This window comes from Euprymna scolopes, chromosome 40 (genome assembly GCF_053919585.1).
Source record: "Euprymna scolopes isolate OS-2025 chromosome 40, ASM5391958v1, whole genome shotgun sequence".
Classification (NCBI taxonomy): domain Eukaryota; kingdom Metazoa; phylum Mollusca; class Cephalopoda; order Sepiida; family Sepiolidae; genus Euprymna; species Euprymna scolopes.
Window position 1 is genome coordinate 30,969,311 of NC_136521.1, and position 22,598 is coordinate 30,991,908.

The following is a 22,598-nucleotide window of genomic DNA, read 5'->3' on the forward strand; positions in this document are numbered from 1 at the left end:
GTGTCAAGGGAGAGTGCTACATCTATGCTGTCAGAGACCTGATTGATTAGAGTACAGTCCTGGGTTGAGGGAGAGTGATAAAGAAAATATAAGTAGTTAACGCTAAGTTAGTTTAAAGCACATGACGGCCTGATCATTTGATTCTAGTTTAGATTCCCTAGACATGGGGAGGGTATTACAAATACAGACTCCATGCATGTCTCAGTTCTTACGACAAAGTGGAAGATAACTAGACGTGTTAAAATGGTTAGTGGGGATAAAAGTCCTACAAAAATTCATATTAGTGGTCTGAGAAATGTAAAAATTATGCATTTAGTTGTTTCTGAAGTTTAAAATGTTGGCAACTATTAATGATGGACTTTGTAGCTTGTATGTTGAGGTCAGCTGTGAATATGCTGATGTCCTATGTCACATCAATTTAAAGATATGTTAGTTTGTTTCTGTTTTTTAATAATGCTATGACAATTCTGATTTTGATTCTATCAAAAAAAAATTTTTTTTTTTAAATACTGTTCGTAAATTTCTAAGAATGCATGTGTGAATGTTTAAGTATATGTGTAATCTATACTCCTATAAATTTGGGGTTTATTTGTGTATTGATATTCATATTAAAACCCCTTTTTTTTTATTTAAGAAGAAAATACAACTTTGTTATATATGGGTCGTGGAATTGCATTCATCTGCAAAATATCTAGCTAATTTGCATATTCTTTTAAACATTCATTTTAATTAAGTCCCTCTTAGTTTTTTTTCGGTTTTCTTATGGGATGATCATCTTTAGTTAATTATTACGTATAATTATATTTATGCAGATATTCTACATGATTTATACTTGCGTAATATTTGCATAAAAAGTTTAAACCTCTTTCTGTACATATTTATGTATGCATATATATATATATATATATATATATATGTTTAAAAAATTTTGCCTACCAAACTCCTTTGTCAGTTTTTGATCTACAGACATGAAATTTAATATATAGGGTATGCGAATCATGTGAAACTTTATATTTGGGTTTTAACTGGGGAAAATCGGTGGGAAAATTAAAACAATGAAATTTGCCAGGTGAAGGTCAAATGACGGCATTGTGAATATGCATGCGTAACATAATAGCTATTGGTTCATGTTTTAATTTTTAGACTTGCGGCAAACATGTCTTCATAGCTCAGGCATTAACATCAAGAGAAAACATAAATCATAAGCTAAACATTTTGGTTTCAATTCTCTGGTGGCGCACGAGTCATTATTTTTTAAAACTTTTTAAATCATTACAATATATTGGGTCCAATATAGTATAATAATAAGAAATCTGAATTGATCAAAATATCATATTTAAGTGTATTTCATGACCGGGCAATGCTGGGTGGCCTGCTAGTTTAAGTGGTAGCTCCTTTTTATTTGTTTATAAATTTTTAAGGTTCTGGAGATAAAACCCTATAACAATGTAAACTCTTGAACTACATTACCTTAAGTACTTGGACGAATATATTTCATTTTGATCAAAGAGGGGTACAAGATTATTATTTAGGTTATTTCACATTCATAAAAAAAAAAAATAAAGTTTTATCTTTTATTTATAACATAAACATCAATATTTTAATCTTTGTAAGCAGACGTAAGTCGCACAAAACAGTTTTATTACGAGAAATAATTCTACCCATCCTGAGACCGTATTCATCTACTAAATATCTCCTAGCTGGACGCCCAGTGTTGCTCGGTCATACAATATGCTTAAACATGATGTATGTATTATTATAGAATCAATCCTTTATTGAATACTTGCCTGGGTGCCCGGCATTGCCTGGGTGTTTGGAGGTGTGTGTTGAGCAAGAAAAAAAAAAGTGGTAGTAGGCAGACTCGAACCCTGCCGTACAGCACAGGAGAAAAAGAACATGAAAAAAATGACGTCTTTGCCATTGCGTCCATCGCCAAACCGGAAGTGGCGAAGGTTTAAATTATGGTAAGACAATTGAAAAGAGGGGATGACTTTCGAAAATATTGACAAAAAAAGCAACCCCCTTCCCTGTAGAAAAGTGCCCAATTGAGGGTGAAAGAATTAATGTTTTTAGCCAATTTTTCGATATTTGGTGTCCGAAGGGTCGAGCTTCAACAGGATATTGATCTTGTGAAAATCTGTCGCCTCTGTTGAAAGTTTTAGGCAGATATACAAACATATGTACATACATACATACATTTAAACAGACAGGTAAGATTTATGTAATAGATTATATATTATGAGGAATAATGTTCCCAGTGGACTAATTCGCAAAACATTTTTTTTAAATTAATGATAATGTTGTTACTCAAATTTCATCTGCTTACAATATCACATCAGTTGATATTTGGGCTTGACAATCTTAAAAATAGTTTGTCTTCTCTTATAGATAAAAAGAATCTTTACAGGTGAATATTTTATAAGAGAAGAAAGACTATTTTTAAGATCGGATTTTTTCAATTTTCAATACTTATTGGATGAATTTCTTTACAAAACATTTCTAAGAATACTGCCAGAAATATAAATTATCTTTGTGTGAAATTTGCAAATGATAGGCTCAGCTGTTTCGGAACCTATGAGGAACACACACACAAAGTGACTTTTATATAATAGTAGAGATTATAATAAAATCGTATTCCTGTCTGTTTGTTCACAATTTGGTTCATATACGAAAAAGGTGCACTGTTTCACAAATAGATTTTAATACTGTATACTTTTATTCCTGCATAATATATATTTTTAATTTAAAAGTAATCAACATTCATTTGCATATTATATTAAAAAATCTGTTTTAATAATTAGCTCTAAATTTTTAATGGAAATTAGTAATAGAATTGTTTTAAGTACTCTATTGAGAAATATTATATAAAGTTGATTTAATTTATTTTTAATTATTAGTATAATCTACATTAGCTGCGTTTAAAAAAAAAAAAAAAAAAAAAAAATTACGAGTTATTTCTCTTTAAACTGAGGTTTTATTTCCCTGTTTGAATTTCATAGCTGAAGATGACTGTTTTAAGCTTCCAAACATCCAAAATAAGTCAATTTTCAGGAAAATCGTAACAACTTAGGATATTTTGTGTATCTTAAATAGTATGTGACTAAATTCACTGCCGGCAATGTTTTTTACCTGGCAATTCCAGTTATGTACAGCTGGTGTGTGTGTGTGTATATATATATATATATATATATATATATATTATATGGGTTTGCAGATCTGAAAAATCCTTGACTTTCCTTGAAAAGACCTTATTTTTATTATTACTTTGAAAAATCCTTGAAAATAAGGAAAATGTCTTGAAAGACTTTGAAAATTGTATTCTTTATGTCCATTAAAAATTTGTGTTGAAATATTGAAAATCAAATCTAAATAAATCTATTTTTGCTTTAATTTATAATTTAATTAATTTTTTTTTTGGGGGGGGGTAGTGCAGCCGCCATAAATAAAAATGGTCGCCCCCCCACCCTCTAAAAACACCTTCCCTCTGCGAACAGGACTTTCCAATGACAGACCCCCATCCCCCAAATGTGATAACCTAAAATGAAGCTGGACGGGCTGGGGGGGAAAAAAAAAAAAAATGGACAAGACAGCAGCGATCTTGGTTGGAAATTTAAAAGCCATAAAAATTGTTAATATTTGAGATGAAATAAAAAGCATTTAAAACACAAAATAATTATGCAGGTTGCAAAGTAACTTTTATTGACTATGATAACATTTATTTGTTTTGTATTTGAATTTTTATCACTTTTTTGAATCACTGTGGAGATTGACATTGAAAATTTGTACGAACCCTCTGTGTGTGTGTGTGTGTGTGTGTGTGCACGCACATATATATAATACTACTTTTCCCTGTCAGTGTTTTCCACTCTATTTAGAGTACAAAATTTATACAAAATGTCCTATGTAGCAGTTGGTTGACATATTGTTTCTTCAACAGCTGTTTAAACTGAACGATACAAATGAATGACTAAAGTATTTTCTATTCAGATATTGATTTTTATATACCTATATGTACATACATTTTAATGATATTCTTTCCTTTTCAAGTGATATCATACCACACACACACACACACACACCTTGCTTTTGCTCTCAGCTATACTGATTCCACTATGTGTAACTGTTTTCCAGTTTTAATCTGTGTCATCAGTTATTAGAATTAAGTCTCGGATTAAATAAATAGTCAGAATACATGAAATTTAACAGCTTTACTATAGACAGGGTGTTTGGAAAATCAATGAAATAACTGACATTATGTTCTATATGTGTGTATATGTCATGAAAAATGTTCCCATAAACATAGATTTGGAAACACTTTGTTTCAGAGTTTTAAGCCATTGATAGCGATGCTTAAATTTAAAGATATTTGAAAGAAAAAAAGTTTTAGTAAAACAAAAACACTTTTTTTAACAAGTTTAACTATATTGTACCTATTTAACAAAGAATTACAGAGAAATCTGGAAAAAGTCAACAAAATATAAATTTTACTTATCAAACTAATTTTGGGTTCAATTATGATTAAAAAAACATGTTCTCAATTAAATGACAGAACATTTTTTTTAAATTCTTGTTGTTGGCAAGAATTTCCTTTACACAAAATTTTAACGAAAACAATATCCTTGTGTTTTTGTAAAAATAAAATTTTTTAGCAAAGTATTAATTCAAATTCTGTTCTGTTTATCTTTCATTTTATCTTTGCTTTTTATCAGTGGCGAAATCTTTCTAGACTGAGGCAATTTAAATTTTTGTCTCAACCCAGAGTGCCCTGTCTTTTTTTTTTTGAGAACTAGATTCTCCACATTACAAACCAGCTTACTGTTTATCTCTTCTTTCATGGGGAAACAAGTGAATAGGAACACGCATAATCAATAACGCTCGCAATTAACTAGCTTCACTCCAAAGTTAAATTCTACTTTTTTTAGCTGATTAAGTGTGAAAACCTTCAAAAACTTGGCAGAAATAAAAAAAAACAAAACAATTGTTAGAATTTAAAGTGGGAGATAAGTTTTGTATATAAATTTAACAAAATGAGTTTCAGTCCCCGGCCATTCTAAATTTTAAGGCTGTTCATTAAATATTCAACCACTAATCTCAAGTCTGATTAAAACCACATGTAATCACTTAAAAAAAAAATATACTCCTCCCTATTTAAAAAGCACAGAATTTGTCTCCTGAGCAAGTTTTTCTAAACTGTCAAAGCAGTAGAACAGTTCAAAAATGGGGCTCATTTTACATTCAATTTAATCCTCGACTCTAAATTTTAAAGTTTCAGTATTCACATGTAATCACCTTAAAAAAATATATCTACTTTTACAAAGAAAACAATTCAAACTTGTAGGTAGTGCTGTTACTTGTTGGGGGAGGGGTAACTGGCACTGCAATACCAACTCCTCAGTAGAATGACAATTACATTTCTCTTCAATGAAAGGATTAATCCCATTTGTATGTTTGATGGATCTTTGGCATCATTGATTCTCTCCAGAGAATTATTTAGGCTGAACTCATCGGCTTGCTAAAAATTGTATACAATTTAATTTTTTCTGATATTTCTAAGCATTGGGTACACAAGAAGTGCAGTGGAATTACTGGTAGAGAGGATAACCAGCTTGGGGCAGGAAATGTAAGACTGGAGACGGATGAGAACTCATGTGGAGAAAATATATCTGGATGGCAAAGTTATTGAGTTGTTGTAGTTTTGTTACCTTAGTGATATCATTGGAACACAGTGCAGGTGCTAGCATGATTTCAAGGATTAGGAGTGAATGGAGTAGGTTTAGGGAACTTCTGCCATTACTAACAGCATTACCACTGTCGACCAAGGAGAGTCTATCAGGCATGTGTACACATTGTGATGGGTGGAAGTGAAATCTGGTCAGTGAGGGCTAAGAACCTGCATTGATAGGAGAATGCTACAATGAATGTGTAATGTGAGTCTTGAAAACAGGCTTAGATCTGATGACCTCAGACGAAAATTAATCTGGACAGTATAGGGAGATGTGTGCAGAAGAGTAGACTTTGATGTATGGCCAGGTTGAAAGAAATAGATGAAAATCCTTGGGTTGGTTGATGTAAAACAGTTGAGGTAGCAGGTCCTGTTCAGAGAAAAGTCAAGGAAAACATGGGGGGAATAGTAATATGGAAAGAGAAAGATAAATAAAAACCAGGTTAAAGATTGATTTGGAAATCAATTTCTTAAATCCATTCAATGCATGGCAGCATGTAAAATGGACGTTAAACCAAATATGATGATAGTGCCGTGTCAGTAAAGTGAAAAGACATTTGGATATGGTTTTTCGTAAAAATTACTCGTCTGGCGACAACAACTGTCAACAATTTTTTTCACTATCTGTGCCTAAATCTAGCTGAAAGTTCTATGAGTAAAGTTTCTTGCCTATAACTGCATGGCTGCTTCCCAACTGACTATGATATGGTCGTTTTCAAGTCTAATGTAAATAAATTCTTGTTGAACCGTCCTTTTATATGATTAAACCCTACCCAAGTTCTACTATTACTGATCATCACTTAGTTATCTTGTTTAATACTCTTTAACCCTTATTCTAGAGTGACCTCTGAGCCTTAATAAGCAGTGACCCTCAATTAAAAAAACAAAAAAAACAATTCATTCTTTTGTGTGCATCCAAGACCTGGACTATGGATTCAGATTCCATAGCCTGTGTGAAACATACTCAGATCTAACATTGCAGGAAAAAATTTAATAGAAGAATTGGGAGTTCGTTGATGTGGAGTAACCTAGGAAATTAATGTTCAATCATGTGTAAAGGATGTTTTAAGATCCAGAGAATATGGTCTTAATAGAGAGAGTTGATCTACAGAAAGTGGATAGATTTTAAAGGAAATGGAAACAGTTGGTAGCTGAAGACATCATGCAGTTGAGGTTCAAAAATCAAAATAGAATATTATGGAGACTGCAAATGAAGTTTAATCTCCATCAATGGAAAAGGACTTAAAAATGAGAAAAATTTAATTTTTTTAATATGAAAACATTACAATAATTTTATTCATATTTATAGCATTAAATATTTAGAATCTTTTTTTTGTCTTCCGTTTTCCTTTTGCAAATTTTGCATAAGTTTCGCTCCCCTGCCCTTTATTGTGTTTTTCGTTTTCCTTTTGCTAACGTTGCAGAAGCTCGACCCTCCCCCCCCCATTTTGTGTTTTACTTCCTTTCCTAAACTTTTAAAATTCCTAGTTGAGTGATTGTTTTAACTTTTATTCCAGAAATAATTAATGACCATTTTATTTGTCTTCTTTTTAACAGGAAGAAGAACTGAAGAAAGCAGTTTTAATGATCTTTGCAAATAAGCAAGATATTGAAGGCGCCATGACGGTCAGTGAAGTCAGTAATGCACTTGGACTCCACGCATTGAAAAATTGGAAGCACCAGATATTCAAGACCTCTGCAATCACTGGATTGGGGTTAGATGAGGGTATGGAATGGTTAGTATATATCAATATATTTCTCTCCATCTATAAATATAAAAGCGAAAATGTATGTATGTGTGTTCGCTTTTTCTGTATGTCTACAAAAGGCTTCTTTCAGAGAAGCGGTCAGTCTGTTCACAACTTAAAACTTTTTATATCACATATAAATCGTAATATCTCAGAGTTAACAACGGAGCTCGCCTGTCTATTTAATTTGCTCGACTTCGGGAAGATAAATATTCAACATTTGTCGCTCACCGCATGTGGGTTAGTCTTTTTCCTATAACATCTTGGGAAAATAAAAATAAAAAAAGTGTTCCCGCAGTAAATGAAATACTATCCTGCAGTCAAAGTTGACCTCATTAAGTCATTAAAACGTGCACCTGCCAAATCCAAGTAATTAAATAAATTCAAATGTGTTTCCATTAGCATCTTTTTTTTTTTTTTTTCTTCCACACTTTAATTTACAACTTTGCCTCAACAGTTCGGGTTCGATCCTCATACTTACCTACTGAAACATTTTTTTTATCCCCCCCCCCCTGGAGTTTTGATTTACCCAAAACCACACACACCTCCAAACATCCGGGCAACGCCGGGTACCCCTCGCTAGTCTATAATATAAATCTCACCTGTTTGTTTTTATATATATATATATGAAATAAAATGGAGGTGGAAGGACCTGGATACTCAACGTTTCGCCCGATTTATGCGGGCTTCTTCAAGAGGGATGGTCATTGACGAGAGAGTCGGAGGATTGGGGCTATATATAATGATGGGGGAGAGCAGCGTGTTTTCCTTATGTAAATTAGATGTCATATATACATGTATATACATTTTATGAGAGAAGAACTAATTATAGTAAACTAGTGTAGTGGATTACGTCTAAAAGATAAAATATCGTAGAGATTAAAAATTGTGTTTGGAAATATAGCGGTGATAGATTAAATAAATAAAATGACACGAGATTACGAAAGAATTTTTTTTTTTTTTTTTTTTTTTTTTTTAAATTAGAAATAATTGAATTGGGATAAAATAGCGCAGTAACTTAAAAGATGGTATCTAAAAATAAGAATAGGAGGTGATAAAATGGAGTCTAAAAATAGATAATGATAAAATGCAGTAAATAAGTAAAATAAAAATAAAATTAAGTGAAATTACGAATTTTTTTTTTTTTTTTTTTTTTTTTTTCGCGTTTAACCGGAAAAATATACGTAGGAGAAACTCAACGTAATTTAAATAAAAGAATATATGAACACAAAAGAGATGTAAAAAACAACAATACACTCAACGCCATATTTTGTCACATCATGGAAAACGACCACCATTTTGATTTTAACAAGGCAACTTTCCTTAAACACATACATAACAGATCCACACGACGTTTAATTGAGTCAGCTATAATCTCCCATTCCAGCAAAATAATTAAGCAAAGAAAAGGTTTTTTCCACGTTGCTCCCTTTCTGTCGAAAATAACACACATTGAGCAGTATCTAAGCACATCAGCACAAACTCTTAGAAACAAAGCAACTTATTTACGAACTATTGCCAAATCACTATCAGACGATCTACACATGAACCACTCTATTTCTAGGAATACAGCCTCTAAAATTAAACGACGGATTATATCTTTCAACTCTACCCACAACAGAAAACTTAACAAAAAACTATCCAATCTAATCTCCAACAGCAAATGGGGTTCTATTGGACGACCAAAACTCATACAAAATCTTACAAACCGGCCACTGTCAAACACCGAGACAGAAGCCCTCAGCCTTGGTTTAAAATTTGCAACGGGAATCTATCCAAAGATAACAACCAACACAATCGCTCGAAACTATAAACACGAAGATACCGACTTTATGAAAGGTTTCATCCAGGGTATAATATCCACGACCACCGCCCAAACCAGGGATATTACCCTACCAAAACGATACATAAATGCATTATCACACATGGCTAACGACCATAATATTATCGTCTCACCTGCTGACAAAGGTGGGGGGATTGTAATAATGGAAACAACTGAATACAAAAATAAAATACTTCAACTATTACAAGATAAACACACATATGAAAAAACTACCTCCGAAATAATACATAAAGAAATTGACAAATTTAACAAATCTTACAAGAAATTAATACATAATGATAAAATATGGACTACCTATATAGAATACCATCCTAAAATCCCGACCTTATATGGTTTACCCAAAACACATAAAAATAATAATCCAATACGCCCAATCATCTCTGGCATTGGCAGTGCCACCCATAAGATAGCAAGAGCGATCACAAAACTCCTAACGCCATTATTGGGCACAATTAGCAATTCCCATATAAGAAACTCTGGCGACCTTCTTAATAAAATAAAAAACATAGATATGAAAAATAAAACCATGAATAGTCTCGATATAGAATCTTTATACACCAATATCCCTACCAAGAAATGTCTCAACCTTCTTTCAAAACACTTAAATAAAATAAAAATTAAATTACCTTTGCCGATAGATAATATAATTAAAATTATAAGTATATGCATTGACATGACATATTTCACATTCGATGGACTCTGCTACAAACAAAAATTTGGACTGCCCATGGGTAACCCTCTAAGTGGGGTTTTGGCATGTCTATTTTTAGAATTCATCGAAACCGGACCCATGAAATATAAATTGCCCAAGGGTACCTCCTACTATAGATATATTGATGATATTTTAATTTTTCTCCCTATATCTTCCAAAATAGAGAATATCACTGATAAATTAAACAAGATTGAACCCACTATTAATTATACGTATGAAAGAGAAAATAACAACTCCATACCTTTTCTGGACATCAACATCATAAATAACAATGATCATCTAAGTTTTAAAGTCCATCGGAAAGTCACGAATAAAAATGATTACATACACTTTTACTCTCATCACGATGATAAAGTAAAAAGAGGTATTCTAATAGGATTTTTTCTTAGGGCCCTGAGAATATGTAGTGAAGAATACATCGTGGAAGAATTTGAGTATATCGAACGTACATTCATGAACTTGCAATACCCTCGACATTTTTTGGCAAATACAAAAAGAAAAGCACTAAAAATTTACCATAACCGAGACCATTCCTTAAATAGCCAGATACACAACAGACAATTAACATTACCAACTAATAAAAACAACGACACAATATATAAGAACCTAAATAAGACAGGCATTCAAATAACAAAACTAAACTCTTTAACAATTAGGGATCTAACACGTAAAATTATAACTAGCACCAACATTAACACCAAAGCCGGAATATATTCCATACCCTGCCTTGATTGCGGAAAAATATACGTAGGAGAAACTCAACGTAATTTAAATAAAAGAATATATGAACACAAAAGAGATGTAAAAAACAACAATACACTCAACGCCATATTTTGTCACATCATGGAAAACGACCACCATTTTGATTTTAACAAGGCAACTTTCCTTAAACACATACATAACAGATCCACACGACGTTTAATTGAGTCAGCTATAATCTCCCATTCCAGCAAAATAATTAAGCAAAGAAAAGGTTTTTTCCACGTTGCTCCCTTTCTGTCGAAAATAATTATCAAAGAAAACAACTTAGACACCGGTTAAACGCGAAAAAAAAAAAAAAAAAAAAAAATTCGTAATTTCACTTAATTTTATCTGCGCTATTTTATCCCAATTCAATTATTTCTAATTTAAAAAAAAAAAAAAAAAAAAAAAAAATTCTTTCGTAATCTCGTGTCATTTTATTTATTTAATCTATCACCGCTATATTTCCAAACACAATTTTTAATCTCTACGATATTTTATCTTTTAGACGTAATCCACTACACTAGTTTACTATAATTAGTTCTTCTCTCATAAAATGTATATACATGTATATATGACATCTAATTTACATAAGGAAAACACGCTGCTCTCCCCCATCATTATATATAGCCCCAATCCTCCGACTCTCTCGTCAATGACCATCCCTCTTGAAGAAGCCCGCATAAATCGGGCGAAACGTTGAGTATCCAGGTCCTTCCACCTCCATTTTATTTCATATCGTCGGATTTAATCCAGCTCAACAATCATATATATATATATATATATATATATATATTTGTGTATGTATGTCTGCCTAAAACTTTTGACAGAGGCGACGGATTTTCATGACATCAGTATCGTTTTGAAGTTTGACCCGTCGGATGACAAATATAAAAAAATTGGCTAAAAACATTATTTCCTTCACCCTCAACTGGGCCCTTTTCTACAGAGAGGGGTTACTTTTTTCGCTGATATTTTCGAAAGTCATCCCCTCTTTTCGATTGACTAGCCTTAATTTAAACCTTTGTCACTTTCGGTTTGGCGATGGACACAACAGCAAAGACATCATTTTCTTTTTTTTTTTTCACATTCTTTTCCTCCTTCGTGGTATGGATTCAAGCCTGCCTGCCTACTACCACTTTTTTCTTTTTTGTTCAACGCGCACCTCCAAACACCTGGGCACCCAGGCTAGTCATATATATAAATTTTTATATACTAGCTGAATGCCTGGTCATACAATCCATTTAAACATGATATTTCAGTTTATTCAGATTGTGCATGTATTATTATAGAATCAATCCTCTATTGAATGTTATATTACGAAGAATAATTTGCCTGGTGGACTAATTCGCAAAAAAAACAAAAAAAAAAAAACATAATACTGATAATGTCCTTCATCAAATTCCGTCTGTTTATTAACAATAACACGTCAGTTGATATTTGGGCTTGACGATGAATGCCCTGGAAAAGTCATTTAATTTTAAAATATACGAACAAAGAAATGATTTGCGGCGATTTTAAATGGTACCTCTTCTTTTATCGTAAATTGAACTTAAGAAAAAAATAAAATAGTGAGGTACACACAGGCTTGAACAAGTGATCATTCAATCTGTAGTCAAATACTCTACCACTGAGCTATATCTCCAGATGACAATAGTTTTTTTTATAGAAGAAATGATTTGCTGAGAATTATCTCCCTTAGCTGATGTAACCTAAAATATTCCCCTGTAAAAATTTTTAAATTCTTTTTTATTTACAAGAAACAAAGTTTATTTTTAGGATCAGATCTTTTTGATTTTCAATACCTCTCAGATGAATTTCCGTACAAAACATATCTAAGAACACTGCCAGGCATATAAATTACTTTTGTGTGAAATTTACAAAAGATAGGCTTAGCCGTTTCAGAACCTGTGAGGAAGAAACTCGCACACACAGTGACTTTTATATAATAATAATAATATATTTACTCCCTTTCTCCCTCTCTGTCTTCCTCCCCCTCTGGACAAATTAAATGTGGTGATACTCCTTTTTCTTCATAATGGACTATTCTTACCCCTTTAATCTGTACTTTCCTTATGACTAGAGAGAAAAGGGGAAAGAGTTGGTGAGATGATTGCATTTCACAGCTAATCGGAACAATTGGTGATTAAGTTTGAATTATCTTTGTTTCTTTTTTTTGATGTAGAAAGAATTCTAGACAAGAACCAATCAAATTTTTTTTTTTTTTCACATAACACTATCCTAGAATTAAAAGATATGGATTTTTTTTTTTTTTTTTTCACATAACACTATCCTAGAATTAAAAGATATGGATTTTTTTTTTTTCACATAACACTATCCTAGAATTAAAAGATATGGATTTTTTTTTTTCACATAACACTATCCTAGAATTAAAAGATATGGATTTTTTTTTTTCACATAACACTATCCTAGAATTAAAAGATATGGATTTTTTTTTTTTTCACATAACACTATCCTAGAATTAAAAGATATGGATTTTTTTTTTTTTTTTTTTGTGATTTATAAAAAAAAGTGTGTATATATATATATATATGTAGGATTCATTTCAGCAGCTAATATCCATATAAAATTTTATGAGGACAAATATTTTCAAATAGGAGCCACCCAAACTTTTGTCTGAGAAAAGCTCAATCATTACCTAATGAAAGCATAGGCAAGAATAACAAATAATCTGATTGGTTAACTAGCAAACTTAACACCGTGTATGTATATATATATATACTAGCGGTGGGTACCTGGCGTTGCCCGGGTTTTTAGATGCGTGTGTGGTTGGGGGTGGTAAAATGAAAACAAAGCTAAGTAATAACACTGTTTGAATATTATAAAAACAAACAATGTTAAAACTATCAAGAAAAAAGGTCAAACTCGCACGGGAAAAAATTCATATATTTTAACCTGACAAGTTCTTATAAAGATAACACTAAAAATTCTGTGTAGTTTAATTGCCATAGTTATTTTCATATATATATATATATATATATATATATATATATATAAAGCCTGATGAATCCTAGCATGGATGAAATGCAGAATATTCTGTGTAGCTTAAATGCCATATGATGATTTGCAACGTCTTGTCAGACGAGTGCCACTCCCTCAGACATTTAAAATCCATGAGCCCAAATGTCTGAGGGAGTATCTATACAAATATGATGTTTCAGAGTCTTAGCTTTGTACGACAGCTAAATCTCTCTCGGTTCAAAATGTTGAGATCCAGCAACAAGCAAGAGCAAGATAGCTAGTAACAAATTAAACTGCAGACCAGCTTAATGCGGGTACTGGTCTTCCGCTTTATGGTTTTTTATATCAGAGATTTGCTTCTCCTAGAAAGGTTGCCTTCACCACGGCTTACGGGAGCCCTCTCTACCCCAATACACATATATACACACACATACACAAATATACACGGTGCTAGTTGGCCGTTGACCCAGAAAAAGAGTTCATTCGCCCTTTGCCATATATATACACACATTCCTCTTTATTATAGAGTGGTCTTTAATATATTTTTTTCTATCACTCGGCAGTTTTTTTGTGATGTTTAATAATTCTTTTTTATTTCTTTTATTCAGGTTAGCAAATGCATTAACACAGCAAGGATAATGATTGTTTTTCTTCTATGCATCCTCCTGGATTAAATCATTCATTGGCAATGACCTTTTTGAAGCAGATAAAGGAAAGAAAACAAAATCTGTATTTAAAAATCTGAACAAATTCAATTCTTGCTGCTGTTGCCACCGTTCATGTCCTGCTGTCTTTGACGTTCTATTGGTCAGCCACCCGCAATCCTTTTTCTAAAACCAACCACTGCCAATTGCTCATCATCCAATTGGCTCACAGTTGGGCAGCAGACGGAGACAAACGACGTGTCCTTGTGGGGTTTACTCATAATCTTTTTCATCTATCTGTGTATAAAAAAATATATACATATATGTATATATTGTATGGCTTAAATCAACATTGGCATCATTGTTGCCCCTTCCCCTGATACTATCAAATTTGGTTGTTTGTTGTGGTTTTTCATCTAACAGTCTCTTCCTAGAAAACTATGAAAAGATGGTTAGATCGAAATCATGGAAAACTAGGTCAAAACATTGTTGATATAACTTGTACAATATTATAATAACTGCTCTATCTTTTATAGTATCGAGCACTTTTGGATTCAATGCGTACTATTTATCAAATTTACTACATTACAACCAAATTTGATAGTATCTTTCATTCTATACTGAAACGTTCTGAAAGTAGATATATTGTAATTAGCAGGAAGACTTCATATATATGATTTAATAAATGTTCCGAATTTATTTAAAAAATGTCTTTATTCATACAATTGTTTCTGTCCATTTTCAAAACACATTTTTTTCTTGATAATAAATTTAAGATGTTTTCAAAAGGCTTCCTCTGTGAATTTTTTTATCTCATCAAATTAAAGAAAAAGAAACAAAAAAACATCAAAATTGTTCTTCACATTTCAGTTATTTATTCTTTTATCATTGAAAAAAATCTTGTTTCTTTATAAAGGCAAATCTCCAAAACTAATATTAAAAGAAACAAAAAAAATTAGCTTTCATAATGTTCTCCATTATTTGTTTACTAGCGGGGGTACCTGGCGTTGCCCGGGTGTTTTGGAGGTGTGTGTGTGTGTGTGTAAGGGAGAGGGACAAAGTAAAGAATAAGCGAAGTAATAACCCTGTTTAAATAAAAAAAAAATGATGTTAAGCTTAAAAAAATATCGGAAAAACCAAAACAAACAGAAAACAAACGTAAAACTTCTTTAAAAAAAAAAAAATCGGATAAGGAAAAAAATGAACGTGTTCGGAATAACACAGCGGAAAAAAAAAATTGCATAAATAACCCTTCGATTCGGTTAAATCCATGGTGCGTTCCACCCAGTAGAAAGCATAGAATGAAAAGGAACGTTAAAATTCCATTCCAGTTTTTTAAGCAACTACGAAGTAAAGAAAACCCAAACCGGTGTTCCTTCGTAAGTGTCCCTTGTGAACGATCCAGAAACGGTATAAGTGGTGGCGGGGGAAGGAGGAATTAATCAGAGAAAAGATTTTACTACTTCCATTGATTTTAACCGATTGTGGCAGTTAACTCTCAGCAGAAAAAATATAGGAATCTACAATTATCAAGGAAGTGGAGAGGTAATATACCTATGACACACCTCAATTATTGTGCTGCAGTTTGTGCATATTACATTTACATGAAACGTCTTGATTTTTAATCTTATTAAGGTCAAAATCATAGGGGAAAAAATGAGTTCACTTTATATATATCGGGAATAAGAGAATACAAAGAAGTGTGTATATATATATATATATATATATATATATATATATATATATATATATATATATATATGAGAAATATTTAAGTTTGCACATGGTTGAATGAACTAAGATGATATATTATAGACCATATTTATTTTTAAACATGATTTAAAAAAGAAAAGGAGAAAGGATTTGCTAACAGGTTTCAAACGGTCAGCAGAACCATATTCAGGTTAGTATAGTATCTGTTCTGATGCTACACTTCACTTTTTTGTTTTCGGTCAATGAAGGAGAAATCCTTCATGAATGAATTTTTATTTTGTTCCTTTCCAGAGTGCCAATTTTTGGGGAGCTGGATTTTCCCCCATTTAAAACCGACCTTGTGTCTAACTCTGCCCTCATGGGGAGGCAAGTAAATAGGAACAAAAACTAATGCTACGAAAATTATAGAAAAGGAGAAAATAAGTCAAATAGAAACTACATTTAAGTTCAAGAGAATTTTCTCTTTGCTTTTTTTTTTTCTTTTTCTTTTTTTTTTTCTTGCTATAATTTTCATGACATTTTTTTCTCTTAATATTGACTTTAATTTTGTGGTTCTGTTGAGCAAGGTTCAAACCGGTTAACTAGCCCTTTCATTCTTTTTACTTATATTTAAAAATAAACGCGTGTATGTGTGTGATATTTATTATTTTTACCTACAGTCACTAGTGTTTCATACTTCATCAGTATAGAAAGTGATAATTACTGCTGGTCAAAAGATTCGAACCCAGACTCAGCCACTTTTGGCTCTGCAGCTTAGCTAACAAGAATTATCATGGGGAAGGAAATAGAATTAAGTTCTATATATGATATTAAGCCAAGTGGGGGGGGGGAAATAGTCAGATGGTGTTCAACAACAGATGCCAGAACATTGCGTTACACTAAGGATGACAGTTTATTATGACACTCTTAGGCCCAATCCTAGTAGAATGGGGCTTAAAATATTTTTATAAATAAATATTCTTGTGTATATGTATATATATATATATATAGAAACATCTGGTCACCTACGTTTACAAACAGAGGCTGAAGAGATGATCTGTAACACACACATATTAGCTATATATAATATATATATATATATATATATTAATCACTGAAATGTATGCATAAGTTGAACACTCCCAGTTTGTTGCTTTCAACTAATCTGACATATTTTAGTCTTCATTATCTAACGATAATACTACCGACACAGACTAACAAAAAAGCTGCATTACATATATAATGTCAGAAATTAGAATTTGCTGCAATTTTTGAATAGATTTTATGGATTCACGTCAAAATTTTAATTGTTCCTTTCAAAGTTTAAGAAATAAAAGTTCTTAACTTAGCTAAAAGTTACTTTTGTCAGGCCAAAAAATTACCCTTCTCCCATCATAATTTTTTTTACTTGTATCAAATATCTGTAAAATTGCATGTTTGTATTTGCATTCATTAAAACTATACGAAAATACAGTTTGAGATATATCTGTAGAATTGTAAAAGAAATATTAAAATAAATGAAATGAGATGTGAGAATGAACCTGATATCCGTCGGCTTGAGAAATAGGAATTTGTCTCGGATGTAGAGACACAAATGATGGCACTCCAACAACACACAAATACACACAGCTATGTCGTTTGTATACAATGTTTATATCTGTGTGTTGTATATAAATTGTGAACTGTTTTCCTGCCCAGCAACTGTCAGGATTGATTCATCTCAAAAGATGGAGAAGAGCCACAGTACATGCATTTGGTTAAAACAGTCAGTTGGCGGTGCAAAACGAAGTATTTCTTCCCAAATCCACTTAATAAAAGTTGTCAGGATGTGCCACTGTCTGCCGAGTCGAGAGAGGTAGCCATTTAATGAAGATAGCTTTCTCTTTTTCCAAAACACTTCAAATTGTTTTGTCTAGCAGGTGAGTGTGTGTATGTTTTTTACTTGTCTATATGTGTGATGAGATGGATATATATTTATTTATATCCAAATGAATACACATGGGTTTTTATTATAAAATGGAGGATTTCAATCAAGGTGATACCTATAATAGACCTGGAAACTGTCATAATTATTTTATCAAATTAAAATACGTTTTTTTTTTTTTTATCTTCTGTGTCCTCATGATCACAATCATCTTCGATTTAATGTGCATTTTATGTGCTGGCATGCGTTGGACGGCTTTCAGAAATTTACTTCCAACGTAACCTATCTCTGGCCAGGTCTTTATTTGTACGCCTTTAATATGACAGTTGTTGTATCTAAACCATGACATGAGTTATTGTAAATAAATGAACATATGGACAGACAAAGAAGTTTCAATTAAAACTTATTTCGGATGGGTTAGTGAGGTTGGTATTGTCCCCTATTAATTGTCAAGATGTGCCACGGTCTACTGAGTCGAGGAGGGGTAGCCATTTAATGTGAAGATAGCAGTCCTTGTTTACAGAGATGTTGATCGTATTGTTGATTGCTGGCAATGACGGCTTGATTGTTGTAAAGATTGTGACGGTGACAAAGACACTGCTGCTGACGACCATGCTCCTCGAGGTCTGGATATGCACTGCTGCTGCTGTTGGTACCCAGTCGAATTTATACTTTGTGCATGGACGTAATTTAAGACACAAGAGTCTTGGGCTGTAAGGAGTTTCTTTTTTTTTTTTTTTTTTTTAGGTTAGGGTTAGTTTCAATGTTTTGACTCACAGTAAGAAGTTGTATTGGAGGTATGTTCACTTGTCTGTTTCAAATTATTGCTGATAAATTTGTGGATATATTCAAGTAAAAATTATACTCTCCTGAATTCATTATTCATGCCAATACAGCTTCTGGGGAAACCCCTGAACTGTGATATTAACACTTCAAACTTGATTGTTTTTAGGTTGAATAGTCCTTTCTGGTATTTTTCTTTCTAAAATGAATTGTGAATTATACTGATTACATGAACACAAAATAAAAAGTCTTTGACGCCCTTGTATGTGTTAAATTTGCCCGATTGGTTTATGTCAAATGAGCAGAGTTTGTTTCCAGTGCTGTCATTGCTGTCACTATCACTGCTTCTGCTAATTCTGTATTTTGTTGGTACTGCTATTTACGTTTTGCATATGTAAATCTGGAGAGATATGCAATATAACACTCCTTTCCCTCATGTCTATTTTTATCACTTGCATCTATTTTTTTCTTAGTCTTCTCCTGTGAACTGGACCTGCTACCTCAACTGTTTTACATTTAATAAGCCAAGGATTCCCATCTATTCTTTCAACATCAAAGCCTGTTCTTCTGCTCACATCTCTCTGTACTATCCAGATTTAATATTTGTCTAATGTCATCAGAATTAAGTCTGTCTTCACATTACACATCCATCATACAATTTTACCTCCATACATCATCACACTGTATACATGCCTGAGAGACTCTTCTATTGAACAAAGAAAGTAACATTTGCTGATTAGTAATGGTATAAACTTCCTAAACGTACTCCATCCACTCTTAATTCTTGCAATCACACAAGCACCTGCTCCAGCCTGTGCTCCAATAATCTATAAATATAAAAGCGAAACTGTATGTATGTGTGTTCGCTTTTTCTCTATGTCTACAAAAGGCTTTTTTCAGAGAAGTGGTCGGTCGCCTAACAACTTTTTAAAACTTTTTATATCACATGTAAATCGTAATATCTCAGAGTTAACAACGGAGCTCGCTTGTCTATTTAATTTGCTCGACTTCGGGAAGATAAATATTCAACATTTGTCGCTCACCGCATGTGGGTTAGTCTTTTTCCTATAACGTCTTGGGAAAATAAAAATAAAGAAAAGTGTTCCCGCAGTAAATGAAATACTATCCCGCAGTCAAACTTGACCTCATTAAGTCATTAAAACGTGCACCTGCCAAATCCAAGTAATTAAATAAATTCAAACGTGTTTCTGTTAGCATCTTGCAGTGGCGCAATGGTTAACGTCGCACGTTTTTTTTTCACATTTCAATTTACAACTTTGCCTCAAGGCTTTGGGTTCGATCCTCTTACTTACCTACCAAAACATTTTTTTTTATTTACCCCCCCCCCCCGGAGTTTTGATTTACCCAAAACCACACACACCTCCAAACACCTGGGCAACGTCGGGTACCCCTCGCTAGTATCATATGAAAAAAAAACTTCTGAACAACCTGATTGGCCTTATCATCCAAATATACTTTCTATGCATTTTGTAAAAATTAATTCATTAAAAATACTTTTTTTTTTTAATATGACAGATACCCTTATTAATCTATAACTTAAACTCTTCTTGTTGTAATCCGACTTCTGGAAGAAATAACTTATCTTTATGATTACTGCTTCCATTTCATTTCCGGTTGTTTCTTTGTTTTTTTACTTGATTTTTTACGATATCTTTTGTTTATTAAATTGTTAGATGAAAATACAGAATGAGTAAAGGAAGCCCCCCCCCTTCCCCTGTTCAGAAGGGCTTTTCATGGGGAGGGGGTAACCGTAAAGGGAACGGAAACAATAATCATGAAGATAACCTTATCTACTCACGGCCAATTTCACATGCTTATATTTTTCATTGACTATTAAATTGTCAATTATATTGAAGAGTGTCTGCTCTTTTTGACTTCCGGTTTCATTTAGCTAGACATGGTCAAATGGACAAGAAGGTTATTCTTAACACGGGGAAAATATGGTTAACGTGATCTGAAAGATAATCATTAATCAGAAGGGACCATATCTTATTTGTCACTGTCGCTCATCTGTGGAGCTAAAAAAAAAAAAACCCCAAAAAAACGGAAGTTAAAAAGAACAAACAATCTTACAATCAGGCAGTTCTTTGGAATAAGAACGACAATCGAAATTTGCAAAATTGTATTTCTATTTAAAAAATAAATGCTAATTATGAAGTCAATATCAACTAAAAATATCGCAATAAGTAACATATTACTACATTATTACATAAAACATGTACTTTAATGATCGATTCAGATGCTATTATTTTGATGGGGGGGATGTAACGACAGATTGCAGTTTATGCTATTTACTATTTACTTAAATCATTCGTTGACATCTATGCTGATGACACGACCATCTATGGCAACACATCAAAGGCCGTAAATGACAAAGTTCTCTCTGATTCTCTCTCCTCTGATCTTGAGCGCATGGTACAGTGGGGGAAGACGTGGCTGGTTACTTTTAATGCATCTAAAACCAAGCTCCTATCTTTACATCATCAACACTCTGATCCCCATTTGGCGTCAACTGAAATGGATGGCTCTCGTCTTTGGGAGGCTCCATATTTTGACAAGCTTCTGGGTTTGACCTTTACTCCTGATCTGAAATGGAACACGTACATAAAGTCTGTTGCCAAGGTTGCTGGGAAGATGGTGGGATCCTTCTACTGCTCCAGAAGATATCTCACTACTGATGCAATTCTCTATCTGTATAAAAGCTAAGTACGTCCAAGGATGGAGTACTGCTGCCACATCTGGGCAGGAGCTGCTAAAACAGCTTATCCTGCCTTGACAGAGTACAAAATAGACTTCGTAGCTTAGTGGGGGATGCTCTTTTCTCTACCCTGCAACCTCTCTCCCACAGAAGAGACGTTGCGAGCCTGTCTTTGTTTTATCGTTATTTCTATGGCAAGTGCTCGTCTGAGCTCTAATCTCTAGTCCCCCCTTGTCAATTTTTCACGATAAACACCCGTCGAGCTGAAACCACTGTCAGTAATTTTCTCCACTCTTTATCTGTGCCTAAATCAAAGCGTAGATTCCATGAACAAAGCTTCTTTCTTAGAAGTGCACGACTGTGGAACTCTTTTCTGTTTGCCTGTTTCCCACCTGACTACAATTTGGATGTCTTCAAGTCCAACATAAACAAATTTCTGATGAACCACCCCCTTAAGTAAGACACTTTATTAAATCTCCAATACTAATGATTACTATGATACTATCCCATTGATTACTGTACACACAATAACCCTTATCCCCGAGTGGCTTCCAGGCCTTGATAAGTGGTGACATCCATGTAAAAAAAAAAAATAAATAAAACAAGTACAACTTGCAATGACTTTGAAAACTTTTCATTAATAATTTCCTGTTTTTTTATTTTTATTTTATTTTATTTTTTTATGGGAGTCACCACTTATTAAGGCCCGAAGGCCACTCAAGGATAAGGGTTAATGAATGTAGGGTGGTAGTGTAATAATCGTTAATGGTGTAAATTAAGTAGAATTTGATTATTTATGCGAACAGCTCAACAAGAACTTATTTACAATGGATTTGAAGGCTATCATGTTGCATTCAACTGGGAAGCAGACCATCAGAACGGGCAGTTCTGGAAATGGAGCTTTGTTCATGGAATATGCATTTAGATTTCGGCACAGATAGAGAGTGGGGAAAATCATGAATAGCCAGTCGAGTGTTTTTCGTGAAAGTTTGGCAAGGGGGAGCCATAGATTGGAGTTCAGTTGAGCACTTGCCATCAAAATAACAATAGAGCAGAGACAGATTCGCAACGTCTCTTCTGTGGGAAAG

At 33.0% G+C, this 22,598-nt stretch overlaps 1 protein-coding gene across 1 annotated transcript in view; it reads left to right on the plus strand.

The window, feature by feature from the left end:
* LOC145265464 (ADP-ribosylation factor-like protein 1) overlaps positions 1–15,180 on the plus strand; it is a 58,461-nt gene extending 43,281 nt beyond the window's left edge. The window contains exons 5-6 of the mRNA XM_080121328.1: positions 7,280–7,458; positions 14,357–15,180. Of these exons, the coding sequence (XP_079977454.1) occupies positions 7,280–7,458; positions 14,357–14,387 (210 nt within the window). The 3' untranslated portion in view covers positions 14,388–15,180. The remainder of the gene's footprint in view (positions 1–7,279; positions 7,459–14,356) is intronic.
* The last annotated feature ends 7,418 nt before the right edge of the window (positions 15,181–22,598 follow it).